The sequence below is a fragment of the Nuphar pumila genome, chromosome 4, assembly GCF_984573655.1.
Source record: "Nuphar pumila chromosome 4, dmNupPumi1.hap1.1, whole genome shotgun sequence".
NCBI lineage: Eukaryota > Viridiplantae > Streptophyta > Magnoliopsida > Nymphaeales > Nymphaeaceae > Nuphar > Nuphar pumila.
In genome coordinates, this window is record NC_143252.1 from 5,128,032 (window position 1) to 5,145,970 (window position 17,939).

Below are 17,939 nucleotides of genomic sequence, written 5' to 3' on the forward strand. Positions count from 1 at the left end.
TAATGAATCAAGCCACCTGATTATGCCGTGTTTGATTAGCATTAATAGGCTAAAAGAAAAAGGTTTTGCCGTGTTCGATTAGTGTGAACCAAGATCACGATAAATCGTGATTTCAGATGAATCAACGACAAATTTTGAGATGAGGTGACACAGGAACAAATTCTAAAAGAGGAGAATCACGAGTTTTGATTGGGATATAGTATCGATCACGAGTTTTGATTCTAAAAGGAGAATCACGAGGAAGAGATGAGTTATGATTAGGGTTTCAAAGAGGAAACAGAATTTACGAGCTTGAAGATAGGTCACGAATAGGGTTTCAAACAGACCTTTAAATGGGAAACACGTGTTTCAGATGAAAACACGAAAACAGTTTTAAGAGGGGATAGAGACGAGAAAAGGGATCGTCTTTTTGGAAGAAAACACGATAGTGTAGGTTGCGGAAGAGAAAAAAATATCAAAAACAGAGAGAGAAGAATATTTTCCTGACCGAAAACAGATTTTCTCTATGGTCGTACCTTTGGGAGCAATATCGAGCCCTAGATCCAACCTTGCTCTGATACCATGTTAGAAGTTGTGTTTGCACCAAACCTGATCTTCAACAGAGAAAAGTAAGAGAAGAAGAAAGGTAGAAGAAGAGGAAAACTCAGTGTTGTTGGGGCTGCACAGGTACACGATTTTTCTAATCACATTATCGTGGCCTGGTTTAATGTATATAAGCATTAGGTTACAAGGCAATACATTTATGGACATGATTGTCCTATAGCAAATTACAATATTACATCCATACCCCAGTAAACACGCCAATGCACAGTCCCAGTTTGGGTCTGGGTCAGACCCAAACTGGGTCCAGCACTACACGACACTTAATACTCCCAGCATTCTCTGGCCTTATGAGATGGTTCTTGTTGGACAGAAATATGTTAAATTGATTTTTTGTTGCCCATCAAAGCCTGATGCAGTCTGATTCACCTTCCCAATTAAGCTATGAAACTTATGGAGGTGGATTGCCAAGATACTTGCATCAGGAAAGCTCAGTCTGACTTGAGTCACTTGACCAATCTGATCTGATAAAATCGCACAGCATACTGACCCAGAGTTCTGATCGGTGTGTCAATTTGCTTAAACATTTGGAGATGGATTGGAAAATTATTGCTCATGAAAGGCTGATCCAGTCTGATTTGATTTCCCATTAACCTATTGAAACCTTTGGAATTGCATAGTTAAGTAAGCGATCATCTAATTTGATCAATCTGATCCAATAAAAATCAAACAGCTAACAGAGCCAGACGTCTGATTGACAAGCATAAGAAAGTCAAACGAAAATTGATCTAGTTGGGCCAATTTCCTTTGGGCTAAGGAATATGGATCCAATATAGTCTAGTTGTCTGGCTTTTCTCTTTTAAAAATCAATGAAAAGAAAGTTTTGGCTCATTTAGCCCTCATCATTTCAATTAAACAAGGATATGTTATGATACAAAATAGAAACCTATAGAAATAATAACTGACTAAGACTTTTTATGCTTTTTGGATTGTGATCGTATCGGGAAAGATAAACCTCCACAATGGTTTCCAGATCTTTATGAAATGTAATAGCTATCATGTATTCTGGTAGGGGTCTGCCTAACCCCATCTTGCCAAAAAAAAAGACTAAGACTTTATGTAATTTTCCATATTTTCCCTTTTTTATTTCCATAGACTTATTTGTCATCCACCCCAATCTCTTCCTCTTCAAAGCAGATCAGTACATTCTATCATCCATATTTCTGTTTTCAATTTACGTGATCCCCAATTTTATTAATTAATCAATTTATTTTCAGGAGAGAAATCAGAACCCATTTCATCAATGAGAAAATGGGTGTTGACAATATGTGAGGTGGTCAGCCACTTAAAAAGATTAGCCAAAAGCAGTTGGTTAAATATACTGTGACTCTACCAGTCAATCATTGAATCCCAATTTCAAGATTTAAATTAAAGCTATTTGTTTAAGCCAGAGAGAAGAAAGCATTTGATTAACAGTTGATACTAGTTTTAGGAGGCATATTCCATTGAAATAACAGGCCATTTCATTGGTATACTGCTATAATATCTTTTAGATTAAGTTTCTTTGCTTTTCTTCCCCACCCTCGTATGCATTTCTTGGTGTTCTAATATGCTTTCATTTTTTTTTCAACTTTTCCAGTCAAATCCATTTCAAGAATTGATTTTTTATTCCAAATGCTATTTAAGATTTATGGTACTGTAGATTCTTAAATGATAGTGGTTGTTATGCATCTCATAAAGAAATCCTGGGAAAATTATTTATTATGGAATGGAGATGCTTAATGTGTTGGAAAGTTCCCTACTTTTTTTCTTTCATCCTTTGGATCTGTTTATAGTCTTGTCTACTTCTTTAATCAGCATGTCTGTTTCCTTTTCGATATGCATGTTTCTAGGTGGCATTATCGCTGTCATTTATCTTGCTGTTTATTTATTAATGATAGTGGCTTATGCTTGGGGGAAAAAGATGCTACAATACACATTTTAAATGGAACCCATATTGATATGGGATCTGTTTGTCATGTGATTGCAAAACAGTAGATGAACAAAAAAGTTGCTTTCTCTAAACAGAATGTTGTGGATAATACAGTAGTTGCTACTTGCAACCATAATAGCATATGACATATCCTTAAGCCAATTTAGCCACAGTTTGGGGGAGCTGTAAGTGGTTGCTTGCTAATCTGCACATAGCAAAAGTTAGGATATTTTCTAAAGGTTGTGCAAAAGGACAGAGTATTTGAGGACTATTTATGGATTATTTCATCTTGGGATGGATGCAGCAGTGAGAAATCGCCACAGAAATATCGGCTAGATGCCATGCATAAACTTTCCAACTTTAAGATGCAGCTCTCAAATACAACAAATTTGCAATACTAGAGTTTCTGAATCCAACAAGCTCCATTTCTGAAGTTTTGAGTTCAGCAGGACCGGTAATATTAGAAAACTAATAGTGTTGCAGTTGTGCTCGTCGAAGAAATTGTGGATTTGCTGTTTTGTTTATGAAGCCTCTAAGGTTTATTTCTCAGAACCATGGTTTGTCTAATAGACACTAAGAAATCCTTTTTTCTGTTTTTCAAATAATTTTAGGTCTTTGATTTGGTTTCATTCATATCTCAGTGATCATTTTCCCAGTAATTTCACCCTTTTGCTCCCTGGATTTGTGATCAAGTCTCTTTGGTTTAGTCTTTTTCCTTTTTCTTTTTGGGTATAAATGTTCCAATACTTCAGCATACAATTTGAAGTTCTGCGTAAACTGTAAACCAACTTTCTTCACTAACCGTTACAGAAAAAGGAGTTGAACATCTTCTTGTGTGTTTGATTATGCAGACCTTAAAAAGCGTAAGGCTATTGATAGTCCAAAGCCCATTCCAAGGGACATGTCTGCCCTTGATGCGCTGGCCACCGTTGCTGTTCTTGGTGAGGGTGGTGATACAGCACCATCAACAGCCACTACGACCAAACATCCACGCCACCGGCCTGGTTGCTCTTGCATTGTGTGCATCCAGCCACCCAGTGGCAAGGGTCCAAAGCACAAGCCCACATGCACCTGCAATGTGTGCATGACTGTCAGGCGCCGGTTCAAGACCCTCATGATGCGCAGGAAAAAACGCCAATCAGAACGGGAAGCTGAGACAGCTAGAAAGAAAAATGCCTGGATGAAGGATGAAGGAGATGTTGATAGTGCATCAAAATGCTCAATGCAACTTTATACAATCGAGAATGAAACAAGGCAAGCAAACACACCAGAATCCAGCAGCCACAGGATTGTAACTGAGAAGGAAGAGATAGGCAACAATTTGAAGGTCTCTAGCAAAGAGGAGATTAAGGGGCAAATAGATTTAAATTGTGATCCAGATCGCGAGGATGATCCCTTAGTAGGACCGAGCGCATCACGAGTTAGCATGATGACTCTTCTTCAGGTTGCGAGCTTGCCACTGGAGACTTATTTGAAGCAGCATGGCCTCACTAGCTTGGTTAGTGATCAGCCAACAAACTCAGGTGCGTGTATGTTGCCAGGTAGGGAAAGTGAGAGTAAACCAGATGAAAGTCATTTTGCTCCTTCAGTGCAAGAACAGCAGACAGCTGCTGAAGATGCATATCTTCCTGTGGATCAAATGAAAAATGGTGCTACCTGAAGTCATATAAAGTTATGTTTGTATCACTATCCTCTTCTTTTTTCCCTTTGTAATAGTGTTTGTCAAATCTTTATATACAATTTTTTTTTGCTTTTTAAATCTGATCTTATCTTAATTTTTTCTTTTTTTGGTGTCTTGGGTGATTGCCTAGCTGAAAGCAGAGTCGATGTTTCAGTTGTTTGTATAAGTGAGAATATTCTGTAGTTAAAAGTTAATTTCATTTTGATGGGGAGGTGCTCATTTTCAGACATTAAAGTTTGAACATGTTGATGTTTAGAGTAAGCATCAGCTAGTGTAATCTAGCTATGTAAGCATGTTTTGACTATAATTTAAGTATAAATTGAGGAATCAGATCATGAACAATGGTTGCGGAGAAATGGACTCGAACACATCAGCTCTCAGAGAAGGTCCCAGATCTAGGGCAAGATATAGACACAAAATTGGACTCCAATTTGGGTGTGTTTTGGTCCTTAACTCATTGGGCCAACCTTGGACCTAAGCCTCAAACTGAATAGATAATCTAAATCAAATATTGATCTTGACTGGAAATCAAACCTATGAACAATATGAACCTTCTCATCGATCTAAACTTGAGGACAGAGTTGAAGCCACTCTCCTGGGGTTTACCATTATAGAACGGGGCCAATTAGGGTCTGATCCTGGTGGTTTCCTTCAAAAATATAAAAAGGATTGGTGCAATGACAAAGTGCTTGGGCTGTCGAGCATGAACACAAGTTCAACTCTTGAAGAGGAGCCATTTCTTGCAGAAAAATAGGTTAGACTCGTTCCAGTCTGATCCTCGACACCTAAATGCAAGACCACACTGGGTACGGCCTCTTTATTTTGGCGATAATAGTTTTTGTTTAGCGTAAGCCACACTATTTTTCTCGTGACAAAGTTGAATTGAAGGGTAAGAGGGTGTTTGTTTCGTGCCCTTTTCTACTTTCATAGGAAATAAAGCCCTCTTTCCTACAAAGGGTGAAACAAACACGCCTATGAAAAGTATATGTTGAGACCCGCACAATAAACACAAAAAAACAGCTTTCTTGTCAAAATGGGTAACAACACCTGAGAACAAACAAGGCTATGCGACTTGATGATTGAGCTCATAGAACCATGGTCATCTAATGCAATAACTGATTCATGGAAATGATGCCATTGAACATTCAGTGGCATGTTTTGGGATCATTTGTATAACTGGCTTGGCAATGATTCCTTGTACACATGATTTTACAATCAACACCTTAGGATGATAAAGTTACTCGTGCCATATTTGGGATGTGCATTCTTTATACATGGAAGCAATAGTAGCAGCAACAATACAAAAGGGCAAAAATAAATTCTTTCAATTTAGAGGTTGAACAAGCTCACATCAACCTGCAACAAACCTTCCCCTTGTATGTACACAGGGAGAAACAACACTAAAACCAGATGAATCCATCACTTAAACACATTCTTGTATCTACACCTCTCCACCCATATCTTCTGATCTCACTCTCATAAATACAAAAATAAAAAGTATTAATTACCATATATCAAGCAATAAAACTAAAAGCCAACAACTCTAGCACTTCTCCTTGCCGGGGATATCGACCTGCGAGCATCATGAATGGAGCCCTCTAAAGACACCACAGAGGAGCAAGTTTGAGGTGGAAGAGAAAGTGGTCTTGGTGGAGAAACCAGCGGCCTCACTCGACAAGGCTGTGATGGTGATGATCTGGAGCCACCAATTGGCAAAGGGATGCCATTGAGGCTGGGGGACCTTGTCATCAGATTCACTGGAAGGTGGTTGAGTCCAGTACCAACATTCAATGGTTGAGAGGCTGAGATTGGCTCTTGCAACGGGAATCGACAAGCATATTTTATGTCTTGTACATGCGTGAGTGATCCCACAACTGCTCGCATGGTGGGCCGATCTGAAGGGTCTCTTTCCAGGCATTTTCCGGCAGTTTCGATGACAATCCTTGCAGCTTTACCTGGATAACGTCCTTTTAATTTTGGGTCGATGATCAGAGACAATCGACAATCATCAGAGAGGAAAGCCTTTGCCCACTTTGCAAGATTGTGCTCTTCTTTTGGATAATGAGTATCTAGATTTTGCCGACCTGTCAGCAATTCAAGAAGAAGGATTCCAAAGCTCCAAACATTACTCTTTGGGGTCACTAATCGTCGTTCAACAGTCTCAGGAGAAAGGTTTGCTGATGCCTGAAGAATGCAAATACAATGCCTCAGTCATTGAAGAAACAAAGATCATCTAATAACTGGTCAAAATGTTTTTGGAAAAAATATATCATGGACATCACTCAGATGCATCTTAGTGTGCACAATTGCAATTGAAAACTGGAAAAAAAAAGAAACAAAAGGTGCTTACTGTTGAACAAGAAAAATCAGATTCTGCATCACAAATGCCAGCACCATAACCAGAGAGCTTTGCACTAAAATCTTTATCAATCTGTATATGAGTAGATCTGAACTCGTTGTACATCGCCTGTGAAATATAAATCGATTCAGCAAAGAGGAAGCTGGCAAATTTTATTGCATACATTCCGAAAAAAGATGTTCATTTCTTGAAAATTAAAAAAATGATGCCACATATGGCAAAGCAACATCTCAAAATATTAAATGATAAAACAAATCCTAAAGGATAGTCCAAAGTTCCTTTCATCTAGGTATTAGAACAGCTTTCTGATGATGAAAATTCATCCAAGTCAATCTACAACCAAGTAGCACATATTTTCTAAATCTATCATCTACAAAATCTGCACAGGGAGAAAAAAAGGGGAAGAAAACAATAATGCACATCATTAAATACCTGAAAAGGTCCTTCCTCGTGCAAATATGCAAGCCCTTGAGCAGCACAAAGGGCAACCTTTATTCTTGTACTCCAATCAATTGAAGGCCCATCAGATCTGCCATACAGCAACTGATCCAAGCTTCCATGGACAAGCCTCTCAAAAACCAGCATCCCCTGATCAGAGCCCTCAGGTGCATGAAACCCGATCAGTTTACATAGCTGAGGATGTTGCAAAGATGCAATCTTGTTAATCTCGCTCATAAATTCCTTATACCCCTGTTGACACATGAACATAAGAGATGTGAACAATTAGAAAAGAAATTATTGAAAATAAAAAACAGGACAAGAAACTGCAAAGAAAAGGAATAATAGTTTTAGGGAAAAAATGAAAAACAATAATTCCACTGTACATAGTAATCTCAGAAAGAATTTTCAGCCACATCCACTATGTTTTTAGCTTTTTGTTGCTTTGAAGAAAGATGCTGGTGCCCAGATTCCTGATGAGTATATTCATGATAGGATGAAACCCCATTTCTAATCCCTCAGAATGTAGTTGTTGAATAAAAAAGGAATGCACATGTTTCTAATAAATGACTATTTCTTCAGTAATGTTTAGACCATGAATCTCACAGCGAACAATTTTGAAACACAACATTGCAGTATTATTGTCACAATTTGGCAAAAAAAGGAACGAGCTCAAAAATAATATTATTGTCACAGTTTCATCAGCCAGTCTTCATGACAATTTGACAATAATTCAGTGCAAATCATGATCTTGATATCAGATCATATGTATCATGGCACTAATCGATTCCATCATCTACAAATGAAAATGTAGAGCCCTAGAGAAATGGTGCGTCCAGATTGCCCTACTGGCAGACGCATATTACTTAAACATATATCTACATCAAGAATTCATTGAAATATCAGTATTGACCGAAAAATATAAATCATGAAGTTGCACAATTCAGATGCATACGCACATGGTGAATGCACAGAAATCCGAATAAGCACACCAATGAAGATGTACCTGCTTGGAAAGGTGAAGGAGGACAACAGTTGCTCCAAAAGTCTTTGAACCACAGGATTCATCACCAAATAAAGCTCTGTAGGTAGTTGTAGACAGTCCTTCCCCAAGGCACCTGTCAGGTGAGAAATTGTTGCAGGCAGCTGCTATTTCATCGTATGAGAAGCATCGAAGCCTGCCCAGAGGAGGCAACGGGAGCGGCCCAGATACATCGATCAGGCCGCTGTTGCAGTTTGAATTGAAGCTTCCCATTTGCTTCAGCACAGAACCACCCTGCGGTGCAGGGAGAGGAAGTGGGTGCGTCGTAAGAGCCACATGTTTTTTGCCCACTGCCCTCTTCTGAACCTTGCTGTCTTCCTTCTCGTAGATCAAACTCGAAGGAGCGGACAGAACCCGCATCCTCTCATTGTGCGAATTGTCAATCTCCTCAAACTTGGTTCTGTTTCCAAAGCTTGGCGGGGCAGATTGGAGAGACCGTAGGCTAGACTGTGGACTTTTGATGGGGTCCCCGGGCTTCGCATGGGCAGACCGATCGTATTTCTTTCTTCGGTTCTTCAATACCGTGAAGCAACCCATTCTCTATAATTTATATGCAAGGCTTCAGACCAAATCAACAGCTCCCCTCAATAATCCTAAACATATTATGAACAGAAAGAAAACCGATAATTCTCAGCTTGTTGCAAAAAAATTGAAGGGTGTGGTGAGAGAACTGCAACAAGATTCAAAAGAAACACATACAAATCATCATGCAGTATTCTACTGTATCAGACACTAAATCATTGAAATTTCGGATGCCCACACAACAAAAAAGACCAAAACGAATTGTTTCAACACCAAAAGAAAACAAAAGGAACTCCTTCATCATTCACGACGATTCCAAACCAGAGTTGAATCAAGAACAACAACACAAACACTGCATACAAAAAAAAAAACCTAATCAAATTCCTTCAATTTCAAGGAAACCCGCTCGAATTTCAGCAAATTCCGAACCAAAATACACCAAAACGAGAACAACCCAAATGCCACCGAACCTCAAAGAACCACCGGAGAATCTCAAAATGGTTTTTTTCTTCTTTCAAAAACCACGATCTCAATCCACAAAACCCTAACCCTAAAATCACCCACGGAAAAAAAAACAGCAAACCCCTCAAACTAAAAACTCAACAATCCAATCACACAAACTCAAAATGCAAAAATCAAAAGAATCAGCAACTACCCAACATCTCCAAAATCACAAAAACCAAAAACAAAACAAAGTTGCCCCAAAAAATAAGATTTAAACAAGGCAAAAAAACCAAAAAAAGAAAAACCCACCTTGTGGAAGCGATGGATCGAAGAAAACCACAACTCCCAACCGAGTTCTCCACTATTCTCAAGCATCAAAGAGTCAAAAGAAATTTAGAAGAGGAATGTATTTATAGAAACAAGAATCCCCAACAAGGGAGGATAAAAAAAGGAGAGAAAAGAATAAAGAAAAATAAGGTGGACGGATGACTCGGGACACTGGGTCAAAGGCTAAAAACTCGAAAGAAAAAGGACTTTTTCCAATTTGAGAAATCTTGAGCATTTTTCTCTAGTCCCAGCTGATACCCTTATGTTTCGAACAATTTACTTTGATGCCATTGGATGGTTTGGATCCGGATTTTTTTTTCCGACCGTTCGGTTAGGTTTGGTTCCGATCTAAGCATATTACCAAGTCGGATTTAATCGGATCTAACATAATCAAATCATTTTTGGATTCAAAGTTCGATGGGGATCAACTAAAACTAAAATCTAGATCCGACTACCTGAAAAATCTCCAATCATATGTACTCGTTATGCAAACCACAACAAAAAAACTAAGCAAACCACAAGACAGAGGGAAGAAAGAAAACAACCCAAAACATGAGATTCATGTGGTTAAGCATTCAGGCCTACGTTCATAGGAAAAAAGAAAAGCAAAAATGCATTAGCAAGATGCAAGAAAATACAAGGCTTTCAAAACCCTAATCCTTAATACACTCAAAACTGTAATGCTTAACTCTCAAACAGGACAATTATATATATATATATATATATATGGGTTCATGCTAAACCTATTTGGTGCTAAACTATATGTTAAATAGGTTTTTCAGCTTCTTGGGTGCTTTTTATGCAGTTTCAGCCTTATAAATGTGTTGGGCATGGTCGAATTATTAAGAATCCACACTTGAATCATGTGTTTTTGATGAAAAGAATGATGTTTGGAGCCCTGAAATTTTACAAAAATTTTGAACCATTGAACTTTATAAAAACCCACCCATGTATTGAAATCAAACGCCTTAAGAGCTGATCCCTATAAAATCAAGTACATAGATCACATTTGTAAGGTTCAAACTTTAAAAATAAAATGAAAGATGCTCCACCCCCACACTCCCAAAGAGGTTTATGGCGGGCTCCAATTTCCGGCCTAATAGCCTGATCTTTTCACTACCACTGCATATCTCTTTGAAATTTTCGTCACCAAAATATTTTTGGATTTACTCAAGAACTAAGTCCAGAATTAGAGACACCCACAACACTCATAATGAGTTTCGACGGATTTGAATGCAAAATTCGATACGAGGTCCAGATGTGATCATTAATGGATCTGATTTTGGATACCAAACATCCCCAATGAGTGAGCTCCTGTAGGGTTAGGGGCATTTTCGACAGAACGGCTAGGGGTGCCGTCACAGGCTGGAACGAAATTATTTAATAAAACAAAATCCACACGAAATAAATATTTTAGTTCCATTCAAAGCAAGGAGCTGATGGGGGTTTGACCAGATATTCAGCCGTACGATATGCTGGGGCCCCACCGAAATCAACGGTTATCATTGCTCGTCAAAGTAATGTGGGTCCCATTTGCGGCTGTTGGTTAAGAAATCGAAACTTCGGCTGACGAAGAAAAAAAAAACAAATCTGAGTCAAAGGGATTGGAGCTTATTATATTTAAAGGACAATCATGCCCACGAGTCTGTAAGAAATTCTACTATTTTTTCTCTAAATCATTGTGATGTTTCAGTAAATTCAAAGGCTAAAAGTGGTCGTTTTGGAATTGGGTATCATTTTCGTCCTTGAATTCAGTGAAGTCTTTTAAACTGTTTTTTCAATCAAATTTAGGTCAAAGAAAGAAGGAAAGAGAAAAGTTTAAAAGTCAGATTACGCTATGAGGTTGGACTGCCAAAGTCTTGCAAGTATGATCCGGTCCGGCTAGGTTGAAATGTGAACGGGTCAGATTCGGTTCAGATCTATTCATTATTAACAAATATTATTTAATTGGATTTGGATTTTGATTTAGATGAAAAAAGCCCACATGAAATTTGGATCTGCCTATCTTACATAGCTAATTAGAATCATTCGTTTTAAATGTGAACCTATTTGGATTCAGATTCAAATTCAAATTCAAATGTAAAGCTTTACATAGGATCTTAATTTTGAATATATATCAAATTTAGATTTGAATGTTATGTTTTTTGAATTTTCATGTAAAAGTTTTTTTTTTCATATTTTGCCTGGAGAAACCGCATTCTAGACCGAAAAAATCGTCATCCCGGATGCGTAACCACTGTTCTTTTGTGCAATGGTAAAGTGCTCAGGCTCGAACCTTCACAGATGCCACTTATGAAAGGCAAGCTGGGGTCAGGCAGACTACTACTACCAGTTATACAACGATACCATTGGGATTTGAACTTGCAACGTCCCAACACAAGGTGACATGCACTAGATGCTCTTACCAGACAAGCGGAGCGCCCATTGGTATAGATTTTTTTTTTTTTGAGTGTGGATAATTTAGGTCTAATCTAAACTGGTTTCCACCATTTAGCTGATAAAACTTTGAGAAGGGCTTAATGAATCTGAGTAATTACCGATCAGTTGATCAGGATATCTGACTCAAATTGATTTAGCTGACATCCCTAAAAGGAGTATTAGGTTCAATCAAGCTGATTTGTACCAAAATTATGCTCGACTTCATTTGGTTCGGTTTGCCCAAAGCTAGATTGTGTTGGTCAAATAGGTTCGGTAAACCAAGCCATGAGCAGCTCATTTAGCATAAACTAGTCAAGCATGAATAATAGGTGTTCATCTCGTCATGTGTAGATATATTACATGATTTAATCTGGGGCAGCTCATGAGAAGTATATTTTATTGGAGGCCCATATTTCTCTCTATATATTTTTTTCATTGGCAACCCTGAGCATGTGCCATGTTTCATTGGCAGCCTTCAGCATGTGAAATATAAGCTTTATATTTTTTTTTTCATGAACTCAAATCTCAAAGATGCCAGCCGGCCCTGGACTTAAGCATGACATATATGAGCAAAAACAACATAATATAGCTGGTTAGTCGACATGGTCTGCAAGAAGCGGGTTCAAAGTTTGAATCACTTAATCCTAATTGAGCTGAGCTGGGTTAGGTTTGTTCAGCTTGTTTACCAGTCTTAGGTCTACTCTTTTTTGAGCTTTAGTTAGAAATGGGTGAACATATGGGCAACACGTTGAGCTGCCCGCCATCATTTTGACCCACACAATTAGCAACTTAGGTTGGCCGCAAATCGATCTGTTTTCAACACTTATGTTGGTGTTGTGATCTTGGGATCTAATTCATGATAATATTTTATTATTTTTATTATTTTAAATATTATTTTTTTAATATTAAAATATCAAAAAAAATATTTTTTTATTGATTAAAAAAATGTTGTATCATCATGTCCTGTTTTTCTAAAAAAGAAAATTCAAGATTCCAAGTGTGCACTCTCTCCACATGTCTTTGTGACAGGTTTCTATTTGAGTGAGATATCCTAGGGACGTGGGAATCTAGTAGTCGAATTGGAGAGCGGATCCTATGGTATATCGGATTTCACCCAGCATTTTTACAGCTCTCCTCAAATGGTAAAGTAGAATCTCATTAATAATGTGATTTTTGTATGCAGTTTTACATAGGAATCTCTATGGTATATAGGATATATGGGATCTAGACTCAGCGTTAGTCTCTCTAAATCTAAATTCAAATCCATATCTAAATCCAAATCCAAATCTGATTAGGTTACACCATGTCCAATGCCTATATTCAAAGTGAGTCTGACTAGGGGTGTCAACGGGTTGAGTACCAAACCCTATAAGTTCAGGGTTCGGTGATAAATAATAAAGCCCTATTAAAATCCGGGTTAGACTCAAACTTTGGATATGATTAATATATGGGGCCAGGTATGGTTTGTAAAATTTCATACCAGGTCCGGGCCTGACCCGAGTTCCAATTAAGATCCACAAATTTTCAATGTAAAAATGATAAAAAAAAATATTATTTTATCGGGCACTGTTTGAGTCTGGTTCATGTAATCTTTATAGGATCTGGGTATGGTTTCTTTTATGGTAGATCCAATTAAACCCAAATCTAGACCAGATACCATAATCTCAAATGAGTTTGAGTCTGGTTCCACCTAAGTTTGAACCAAACCCAACCCGTTGACACCCCTAAGTGTGACCTGTTTATATCCGTAGTTAAATAAAGGGAGAAAAGCACCGCCACTTGGAATTTCCAAGTTTGACCAAGCAGTCAAAGGCTTGTAACATGGGTGATGTCACCCTATGTATGAGATTTTGATGAGAAAAAAAAGGACCATTTTTATTTATATAAAACAGGTTTTTTTGAATGGACCAACTTATCCATAAAAAAAAAAAAAGATAAATCTGAGATCATGAGTTATAATCTCTATATAGCTTACATAGTTATCCTGGTTTATCTCATTTTTTCTTTTTTTGATAGATTATGCAACTTAATTAACAAGGCGTCAGCTTTTTTAAACCAAGAATCGGCTGATTCTTTTAATGCGGATTGTATAAAACGGTAGGTCCTGCCTCTCGAGACCCAGAGCGGGATTAGTGGGTGACTTTGCTTCTGGGTAAAGGCATGGACCACGGCCATGCTCAGTCAATTCCATATAATTTCTCTTCAAACACTTGACTGACCCATGGTAAACTTTTAAGCTGGAGCTGGACAGACATATACGACCAACCTAACTTTGAGAAGTCAAACCTAGGTTTGTATGTGGGCAGACTTGCATACTTTAGGTCCACTAAAACTGGTCTGGCTGTCCAACCTGTTATGATTAGATCCAAGTTTAGGTATGAGTTTGACAGAATTGGACAGTAGCCATGGTCTAGTTGGGTGTAAGTGTACCTTGGTACATTTAACATCAATGATTGAGGTTCAAGTTTGTATAGGCAGACCACCGAGGTGGTATCCCATGTGGTAAGCAGAGTCCTGTGCCAAGCTGAAGGCCGAGGTTCGAATCCCTCTGCCACATGGGGCTTAAGAGATATCTGATAGGGCCTTTCAAAAAAAAAAAAGTTTTGTATAGGGAGGCCAAGGTTCACTAAAACTAATGTGTATATCACCATCACCATCATGCCTTGTAACATTCACATGAGTAAGCTTTATGAGTTATATTTCTCCATAATCACATGTATATTATCCTCTCAGTCTTCGTTTCAAATATATTTATAACAAAACTTGTCATCTGGATCGTTGGACTTTCTTCAATTTTTATGTGTGGCCTATGTTTATTTCCTGTGACATGTTCAAACTATGTCTAATATTTAGTTGATCTGTTGTGCTTATGATTAATCTTAAATTTTTTGTGAAACTATTTTATAATGCAAACCCGCATACTATTAAAATCGTCATTTTTATTGCCAAGCCCCTTTAGTGATTTATGGTGTTGCTCAAGACTATAACCTATTGATAGCATTTTGATTTTTGTTTTTATGAGTTTGTCCTTTTACTAATTTGATTTTTGGGTATTTGCTTATTGATTTTTGGTTGATTGCTTCTTTAAAAGGTTGAAGCTATGGACACAATATGTTGTAAGACCTGCAACATTTTAAGCAATTTTAAATTTTACAAATGTGCATTTTTTATTTTGCGAACTCCGACACGAGTCAAATATTTGATTTCGTGATTGGTTGTGATTAAAAACAATTTAAAAATAGAGATTTTTAGGCTTTAGCACCCATTTGAGGAAAAATCGACCTCCTTGCTTGCGTTTTGTTGGAGAAACCCTAAAAAACGGACCCCATCTTCTCTCTTCTCTCACTTATTTTCATGCAGGATGCCGTTCTTGGAGATTTTTGGAGACTACCACCAATTTGCTTGGTAGAACACCATCACCCACCAATTTGGTGATTTACCCACCTTCTTCATCCAATTTTTTTAAGAATTTTGTGTTCTTAAGGTAGGTTACCTATATCCTACTTGTAAAAACCATGATTAGGGATTTTGAAGTTGTAGCATGTGTTAATGTATATTTAAGTGTGGTGATGAACCTTCTTCATTCCTCTTCTTCTCTTCTCTCTCTCTCTCTCTCTCTCTCTCTCTCTTCTTCTATTTCTGCACGCTGCACACAGCCACTCTGCTCACAGTACTCTGCTCTTCTCCCAATCACATACAGCCTCTGCACCTCTATTTATAGATGGCATAAAGTCTTCTAGATGTGAGCTTTCTAGACTCATTTCAGAAATCGAAGGAGTTTTGAACTTTCAACTTTCTGCATTAATGGAAAGTGGGTGGTTATTTCACTTCTCCACATCATTAATGGAGGAATAGGGCTGGCCCTTCAACTTCTTTTGCATTAATGAGAAGTAGTGGGTGGCTATTCCACTTCCCCACACCATTAATGAGGGATAGGGCTGGACCCAACACATATACCTGTGATGATGAAATTATGGGCAAAGAACTGTATAACCTGATGCTACCAAACATTGACCTAAGAACTTCCACTACCAAGTAAAAATGAATGTATTCTTCCAATGTTTTTCTTTGTTTGTTGTTCTGATGCTTTTAAATACAGATGCTAGTTTTTCTTTTGGATTTATTTCTAGGTTTCTTCCTTTTGATTTCCAGTTCATACGGACAAAATTTGTCAACAAGCACTTATATTGGGGAGATGGTATATGCTATCCTAATATCAGAATTTGTCAACAATAACCATTATCATCTTGCTCTCATATATATATATATAAAAAAAGAATGCAATGCCTCTTCATCCATCACTACAGTGCATGAATATAGAAACCTCTATTGTTCTCTGGTTTTCTTAATGGTTCTTTTCTTTGTTCCAGATGCCTGAAAATGTCCAAATTCAACATTCTGTAGTCTCTGGATTTTGGGAACCTCGGAGGCCCTTTACTTGTCAAAGAGAGCACATTGCTAAAGTAGCGGTAATTAACTTCAGCAATGAAACTGATATGAGTTTTGGAAGATTCATGCTCTTTGTGTTGTTGTTATTGGTGTCATTAGTATAGTTTTATTAATATTTCTTAGCAGTTGTAGTAGTAGACAGACGAGCAGTAATGATAATAACTATAGTAACACGGTTACTGTATTGTTACTTTTTCTACTACTATATTGATGCTGCTGCTACTGCTATTTGAATTTATGTAGCTTATTTTCCTTTTTATACTTTGTTAAGCTGTGTAACACATGTAACTCAAAGGCTTGAATAATCTTGAGTTCACTATGGTTATAAAAAAACAAAATCAAACTAAGAAGCATATTGTGTTGTGTTCCTTGATACTAAGGCACCTGGCCTGAATCATGTCCTAATGGGTTGACCTGAACCAACCTGGTTCACAATTTGGAATAGAAGTGGCTACAGGTTAAAAAACTGTAGACTATTTTGCTTTCTGCTGGCTTCGGGTTCAAGGAACCGCAACCAGCTGACCCATTTAAACATTATGTTATCTGTAAATATATCTACACCATGGTACCACATATAAAACATTTAAGAAATTTTATAATATATATGTTTAGACATTTGAACGATAAATACAAATGTTAATAAGATTAAGAAATACATGTTAATCCGCTTAGATGTTGAAAAGAGAGAAGAAACCAAATCCTGTTGGCAAAGCGTCTTGCTTATTTTTCCTCTGTTTGGTTGCACTCTTGATATCCTTCCTTTCTTTGATAATATTTTTATATTCATCGTATTGTTAGATTTACAAGTATATGCTTCCTGCACACGTCTCATTGGCTGCTGTTGCACCCTTTTCTCTTTCTCCATCTAAATTTGAAGTAGTTAAACCTGACCCAAGACACTACCTTCATGAAATTATTGTAACTTACTACTTTCTTTTGAACATTCTTTATATTGCAGAGCTGGAGAAGCACATCGCTGGTTTCTAATTAATTCATAACTAATTAGGTTTCTAATGTATATTTAAGTGTTATGTATGCCTAATTAGATGTGTTATGTGCTAAATGAATAATGTAGATGATTATATGCTTAAAATATTGATTAGTTAGGTGAGTTAGTTTATAATGCATATAAAATTCTGTTATAATCATTATGCATGTTGGAATTTTGTTTTGCATTGGGATTTGTGCCCATATGCCAAGTATTTGACAAAATGCTTGAGTGAGAAAAAAATTAGATTTGAAACATGACTTTTGGAGCATATTTTAGCAATGTTTTCATGATTATATATTCAGTTTTAATTGGAGGTTATGATATATATATATTGGGTTTTTGAAGAAGCTTAAATGTACATGAAATAATATTTTCCAAATTGGTAAATTATGATTTGGAAAGGCTGTTTTCACTATGGTGTGTGTGTTTGTGATTAAGTGTAGTTTTTAATATAATTTTAAACATATATAAATTCCAGATTTAAATGTTTACATGTGCACGTATGAATTTCAGTTTTGAAGGTGTACATGTGCATGCATGTATAAATTTTAGTTTTAAGGTGTACATATGCATGCATGTATAAATTTTAGTTTTAAGGTGTACATGTGCATATATAAATTCCAGTTTTGGAAGGTTTGATATATATATATATATATATATATATATATATATATATATATATATATATATATATATATATATATCGGTTGGATTCTGTATTTATGCACAACAAGAAATTCAAATTCTTGTATGTAA

The 17,939-nt window shown here is 37.0% G+C and overlaps 2 protein-coding genes across 4 annotated transcripts in view; one reads left to right on the plus strand and one right to left on the minus strand.

Annotated features, from left to right (window-relative positions):
* LOC149839141 (B3 domain-containing protein Os07g0679700-like) overlaps window positions 1-4,809 on the plus strand; it is a 106,560-nt gene extending 101,751 nt beyond the window's left edge. For all 3 annotated transcript variants that reach the window (XM_090002316.1, XM_090002314.1, XM_090002315.1), the window contains one exon: window positions 3,364-4,809. In XM_090002316.1, the coding sequence (XP_089858442.1) occupies window positions 3,364-4,172 (809 nt within the window). In that variant the 3' untranslated portion in view covers window positions 4,173-4,809. The remainder of the gene's footprint in view (window positions 1-3,363) is intronic.
* A 635-nt stretch (window positions 4,810-5,444) lies between these two features.
* LOC149839142 (putative serine/threonine-protein kinase PBL1) lies at window positions 5,445-9,434 on the minus strand. The gene is made up of 5 exons (XM_090002313.1): window positions 9,308-9,434; window positions 7,997-8,625; window positions 6,985-7,242; window positions 6,544-6,660; window positions 5,445-6,377 (listed from the first exon to the last, which is right to left on the minus strand). The coding sequence occupies exons 2-5, from the start codon at window positions 8,567-8,569 to the stop codon at window positions 5,721-5,723; spliced, it is 1,605 nt and encodes a 534-aa protein (XP_089858439.1). The 5' UTR covers window positions 8,570-8,625; window positions 9,308-9,434; the 3' UTR covers window positions 5,445-5,720.
* Window positions 9,435-17,939: the final 8,505 nt, after the last annotated feature.

Bases quoted from the DNA above. Each gene is read 5' to 3' on its own strand.
- LOC149839142 (XM_090002313.1), bottom strand. From the start codon at position 8,569: ATGGGTTGCTTCACGGTATTGAAGAACCGAAGAAAGAAATACGATCGG. The intron at 7,243-7,996 runs GTACATCTTCAT...ATGTGTCAACAG, and splicing joins TCCTTCACCTTTCCAAGCAG to GGGTATAAGGAATTTATGAG. The intron at 6,378-6,543 runs GTAAGCACCTTT...TGCATTCTTCAG, and splicing joins CTGATTTTTCTTGTTCAACA to GCATCAGCAAACCTTTCTCC.